The 6,668-nt window shown below is 37.1% G+C and overlaps 1 protein-coding gene across 3 annotated transcripts in view; it reads left to right on the forward strand.

Moving 5' to 3' along the window:
- Il7 (interleukin 7) overlaps positions 1 to 6,668 on the forward strand; it is a 43,427-nt gene that overhangs the window by 35,246 nt on the left and 1,513 nt on the right. For all 3 annotated transcript variants that reach the window (XM_028767703.1, XM_028767704.1, XM_028767706.1), the window contains 2 exons: positions 3,789 to 3,869; positions 4,885 to 5,016. In XM_028767703.1, the coding sequence (XP_028623536.1) occupies positions 3,789 to 3,869; positions 4,885 to 5,016 (213 nt within the window). The remainder of the gene's footprint in view (positions 1 to 3,788; positions 3,870 to 4,884; positions 5,017 to 6,668) is intronic.

A 6,668-nucleotide genomic window follows, 5' to 3' on the forward strand; every position in this document is an offset into this window, starting at 1 on the left:
CCCTCCCTCCCTCCCTCCCTTCTTCCTTTCTTTCTTTCTTTCTTTCTTTCTTTCTTTCTTTCTTCCTTTCTTTCTTTCTGTCTATCTGAACTCACACGTTTCTGATAATTCCTCGAGCAGACATGGAAAGTGGATTCATTCTTCCATACGACAGAGGCACTGGTAAGTAACAGCTCAACAGTATCTAATCAGCTGTAGCATGCATTTACAAAGTCAGAAGTACTATTTACTGATTCTACTAAACATGAATAGATGAATAATAAATGAACACAAAACATAAGCAAAGTAAAATAGAAAAATTAAAAAAAAAAGAGATTAGGGCCAAGGAGAAGGCTTAGTGGGTAAAGGTACTTGTGTGGAGGCCTACAGACACGAGTTCAATCCCTGGGGCTCACAAGGAGACAGAAGAGAATCCTCAAGCGTTGTCCTCTATTTTCCACACATGTGCTATTGTAAGCACATACCTATACTCATCTACCTGTGTGCACTAAATAGATTACCCATAAAAACATTCGAAAATTTTAACATTTTTCTTACACCATTTAAGAAACTAACAGAAAAGGAGCCAAGATTAATATCAGAGAAGAGAAAATGGAAACATGGCGAGCTCTTTGCATTGTCAGAAAATAACGACTGAAAAATAAACTGGTCATTAGTGTCTTGTTAAGTGAGCATATGTAAGATTTTGTAGAAAACATGTATAAAGCAAAAAATTAAAGGATAAATACACTTAAAAAGTGATGTAGAAGGTATGTGCTATGGTTAATGTTTGGAAATAGAGGTATAACAGGTACAGTTGTTTGGAAGATTTTCTAACTTTGGACAAGAAAAGTTGTTTGAATAATAAGTAGGGCATAATTGGCCATGATCATAAAAATATGGAAAATAGTGGTGCCGAGGGCAATTTTGACTATGTAAGCACTGGTGAAAAGAACAATATCAACTGGACTAGGGACCATTCTTGCTATACTTCTGCGAGGAATGTGGCTACTTTCTGCCAACAAACCCAACTGTGGTTAAATTGAAGAGTTCTCCACTAATATCATTGACAAAGGAGATTTCAAGACAGCATAATATTGTGTCAAGTAGTAATTTTATTCACTTTCATGCATAACTACAATGAAGAGATGCAAACAAGGCAAAGAGAAATTCAAAATGTACAGTTTGGGGAGAAAAAGAGAAGCAAGACATTTGGTATTGGGGCTCAATCATGGGAGAAGTTTAAAGCCCTGATTCTGGATGAACAAAAGGGAGTAGTAACCTCTGGGCAAGACCTCACTGGGCAAATTCTGCAACCAAGGGGGAAAAAAGACCTGCGATTTTTCTTTGGACTAAACAACAATGGAAAACATATGTAAATGCAATTCACAGAGGGGACAGGTTCCAGCTCCACCTAGCAGAAGTTGGCTGCTTCAGCCCTGTAGTTTTGCTTTAGAATTAAGTGGGATACAGGGAAGGTATTGTGGAATGTTCGTGTTCCCTGGTTTAGGAAAGCTGTTAAAGTAAAGGCATTTGTCAGGGGAATCTTTGCAGAGAAGTCCAGGGACACCATTGTGTAAAGCTGTGAATTTAAAAGGCTGGATTGTGACGGAGATCCCACAATGTTGGAAAAGTCACAGTATGGTGTATCTACAAAGAGAGAAGCTGTAGGTAGGGTGTGGAACCAGCCTGAGAATGATAAGTGTGTTTCAGTCAGCAAAGCAGGGAAGTGAGGGAGATATGAAGAACTATCCATTCAGCCCTTTGACATTGGGAAGAGAGATACAGAATTTGGAGTTTGCCCTACTGGATTTCAAATTTGCTTTGGTCCACTGTTTCATTGATAAGTTTCTGTTTCTCCCTTTTGGAATGGTAATGTATATTCAGTGTCAATGTATGGTGACACTGGAAGTATGTGATCAGCATTTTGATTTTTGCTTTTGTGGGGTTTTACAATTGTCTTTAGTCTCAAGGATACTCAGAACTTTGAAATTGTAAACAGTCTGTTTCAAGACCAAAAGACTATGGAGACTTTTGAAGTTGGCCTGATGCATTTTACATTCTGATATGGCTAGAAGCCTATGGGGACCAGGGAGCTGAATGTGGTGGTTTGAATGAGAATGGTCCCATGAGCTCATGTATTTTAATGTTTAGTTCCAAGCTGGTAAAATTGTTTGGAAAAGATTAGGTGTGGCTTTGTTGCAGAGGTTGTCACTGAGGGAAATGCTTTGAGGGTTCAAAAGCCCACTCCAAGCCCAGTTTCTGTCTTTGCCTGTGAAGCAGGATGTAAAGCTCTTAGCTAATGCTCTAGTGCCATGCCTGACTGCCTCCTGTCATGATAATCATGGACTACACCTCTTAAACTGTAAACAAGCCCCCAGTTAAATAATTTCTAAGAGTTGCCTTGGTCTTGTGCCATTTCAGAGGAATATATCAAAAATTAAGAAAAGAAGGTTGAGTGTATAATAGAAAAAAATGGCAAGGTACAACCTAATGAAATCAAAGACCTTTGCTAGGAGCAAGTCACCTCATAACTCATAGTGATTTTGGCTTTTCCACTGTGGTTTTTCCATATTTATAAGAAGCTGGAAATAATGTTTACACGAACCAACATGCCTGTAGGAATCTATTATTTTGACACTTGTTAAATCAAGAAATAGGAATTTTTTCTTTCATTATAAATTCATACTCTGGGCTGCTCTTGAAAGGCTTGAATGGTAACTTCATAAGGCAACTCTGACGTCTTACATGCTCATGTCAAAGGTATACTAGTACCATACTGAAAATTAATTTTTGGTCAAAGACTTGGTAAACATACAAAAGAGCTTAACAATCTCTTCTGTAGGCATATGAAATTGTATTAGTTTCTCACAGAATTGGCCTAACCAAAAACAAGTTTCAAATATTGTCATGCAATTTACTAGAATGCTCCAAGAATTTAATTCAGTGACATATTTCATATGAGACTTGTATGTTTAATAAAAATGTATGCATAATTTGATGTCATTCTTGAGATTAAATTTAACTTGATAAAAAATGACTTAGTAGACAAATAACTCTTCACTACCTTTAGTTATAAGATGGTAGTTTTAGAAAATATATGTCTTGCTCCCGTGATAATTCCAGTATGCCTTGGGTGACTGGTACAGACACATTTCCAAAGGCATACTTCTCCAAGGTATGACATAATCATATTTAGAGGATGCAGGGACCCATCTGCCAAATGCCAGAAAATTCCAGGTCGCTGTTTTCTTAAATTAACTTCAATATAGAGTTTTGCAGAAATCTTTCGACAATGGTCATCAGTAAGTATTAAATTTTAAACAATTATGTGTCCAGGCACTATTTCCTACAAGTAAAACAGTAAGTGCACACATTTTAAAGCCAGGAGACCACTCCTCCTTTGCATGAATAACATGAACAATGCACATTCCCCTGAGCGGCAGATAGATGAAGATCTGAAGTACTTACTAAACTTGACCTTGCTTTACTTATTGTTTTGACAATATTATCCAGACTAAGGCTTTCTGAAATCTTTAAGAAGCTCCAATAGCCTGGAATCACCAGTCTACTGGGCAGAGCTAGTTCAGTTTGATCTTAAGGGATAATGAATCTTATTTGAGATGCTATTGTACATATTTGCTTATTTTTCATGTAAAGAAATATTATTCTTGATGCCAGTAAGTAGAATCAGGCAAATTTACTTTCCTTAAAGTGTTCATATGAGTATCAGATATTAGAATCTTATTTTATAAATATGTGTTAGAGATGTTCTCTGCATTTAACTATATTGTTTTATATTATTACAGGACAAAATGACAGGAACCGATAACAATTGCCCGAATAATGAACCAAACTTTTTTAAAAAACATCTATGTGATGATACAAAGGTAATGATAATTTGGACTTTATTATGAGCTTGGTTTTATACACAATTCTGTTAGATAATTAAATTAATTCCATAATCTTTTTATACTAATGACAGGATTACCATTTGTCCATTATATTATACTGTGGTCTATTATATGTTAATTTTACACATATCTTGTCCCCAATAGATACAAAATACATAATAATTTGTTGCCCTTATTTCCTGTTGTTTACCTTGAAACTCCTCAAAACAGTGACTATAAAGGCACAAGTGTCTCTTTTCCCCTAAACCTTTTTTGAAGGAAAGTTCTTAGACACATACACACACACCACACACACACACACACACACACACACACAAATTTAGTTTTAGACAGTCTGATTTTTTTATTTAGTACTTGCTAAAGTTTATGCCAAAGTCAGCTCTAGTTGGTTAATTACAATGGATAAACATATCCACAAGTTCCAGAAATTTGTAAATTTTCCCCATAGGAAGAAGAGATGCTCTATAACATTTGATGGTCTTTCTAAAACTCACACAGCTATTAACCTCACAGTGTTGCATAACCATAAATTCTTTTATTTATTAGTTAATTAATTAATATATCTAAAAAAGCTTATGTCTGAGATTACATGGCTCTTCGTTTTTTCTTTTATTTTACTACCAGCTATACTTCCAGAGCTCAAGTGTTCCAAATGTTAGCAAAAAGAAACCCCACATACCTTTCTCTACTAGTGTTTTCAGCAGCCTTCTTCTTTAGTTATCCTGTTAAAAGTATATGGTCTTGTAACATGTTCACCCGTAAATGATAAAGCCCCATGTACATAATGGAGAAACGACTTCTTAAAACTCAGATAATCATTAAACCAAATTCTAGGCACTTCATGTTCTCTGTTTCCTTGCAGCCAAACAGTTTCATTCCTGTTACTCATCAGTCATGTGATTAACCGGAATAGAAAGCTGGGGCGGAGGTGGGGTATAGCTAAGAGACAGGGTTTATGTTAACAACACTTTTGATTTTTTTTTTCTAATAGGAAGCTGCTTTTCTAAACCGTGCTGCTCGCAAGTTGAAGCAATTTCTTAAAATGAATATCAGTGAGGAATTCAATGTCCACTTGCTAACAGTTTCACAAGGCACACAAACACTAGTGAACTGCACAAGCAAGGTAGGCGTGGACTGTTCACTGGGAGCCACCTTGAATGACTCCTGCTTAGGGCACTGCCATCCCCTGGTCCACCGCTATTGTCACAGAACTCTAAGTGCTGCTTTTCACATTAAGTAGAGAAGTGATTCCCCACTCTAGACCGAACCCTCAGCCTTCGGAAAGCTACTTATGCCTTGCTTGGCTGCAAAATCAGAAAGCCCATTTGAATCTGCATCAAAAGATTAACCAGTCTGAGACACTGAACAATGATCATGCTCGTTTGTGAGTTATGGATTCTTTTTAAATTTCCATTATTATTATTTATCAACACAGATACGAAAACATAATGATTCTTTGTTGTGAAGTGTTATGGTAATATTTAAAATGGCGCCACCCAATGGGGCTTGTTGTTATGAGACTGCCATGTTTCCGACTAGGCAAGTGCTGGGCCGTGAACAGCAGCGTATTCTCGCCACTGCTCGGCTCAGGCGAGGCAGGAGCACCGGCCCTGGCACCCACGAGGCGCCAGCTTGGGAGATGGCTCTGTTAATCTACCATGCTGTCTCCACAATGCTTGGCTGAGCCCAGACCATCCCGCCATCCACGTGATAGAAATGAGACTCTAATGTTTAATATTATCTAAAGGCTTTATATAATTAGAAATGCTCAATTAACAAGATGCCCATACAATTAGAGTTGTAAGCCAATATCTAACCTTATGATATAAATCGTTACCAAGGACCATCCTGGATACAAGCATGGTTCTCCATGGCTCCTCCATCTCTCCTCTTGCTCCTCCTCTTCCTTTTTCTCCTCCTCTCCTTACTCCTCTCACATTAGCTCCTCCCAAATTACCAAGTTTACTGTAAAATGTAGCGCGGGGGGTGGGGGTGGGGGAATATACTGCGACAGGAAAGCAGGTGAATTTTCACATACATTTTTAGGAAGCCATAGGCATTCTAACTTGAAGTATAAAATTCAAAGTATACAAATATGTGACCCAGAAGCAACATAAAAGTGGCAAGGGCCTTCTCGCAGAATTTATAAAGTTTAGAATATTTGTGTCTCCAGAGTTTCAGAGGTAAAAGCAAGATTCACTTCCACCTACTTTTTCTGCATTATGTATCATTATACATAGCTATCCTAGCTATCCATGCTCACAGTCCTTATAGAAAATGGTGGTGTTTCTGCAGATAACCTACATATTGCCTCCCATGTATTTTAAATTGTATGTAGACTTCTTAAAATTCCCACAGCAATGTGAATGATAATTACTATGTGTAGTTTAAAGAATAATGACAAGAAAACTAGTTCATACATGTTTAGTACAGGAGCATCTTTCTTCAAGTATAGTCAAGTTGCACTTGATTCAATCCAAGGATTCAATCCACTTATGGACATGTGCTATACCAGCACTAATATTATGGAAGCACCAATTGCATTCGTCCTACTAAATACAGCAACTTAGTCACATGCAAATGTTCTGTGTCTCCACTGGAAAGATTAACAAACAAAATTACTCATATTTCTTTTCAAATTCTTTGAAGTTATTTAAAAGTTACATGCTTGTGTTACTTAAGTAAATAACTAATAGAGATATGAATTGTGACTAAATTTAAAAGAGAAGAGCTCAAGATGTAAGCATTACAACTGTGTCACACTGGCTCCAACCT

The sequence above is a fragment of the Grammomys surdaster genome, unplaced genomic scaffold, assembly GCF_004785775.1.
Source record: "Grammomys surdaster isolate TR1022 unplaced genomic scaffold, NIH_TR_1.0 63, whole genome shotgun sequence".
Lineage (NCBI taxonomy): Eukaryota > Metazoa > Chordata > Mammalia > Rodentia > Muridae > Grammomys > Grammomys surdaster.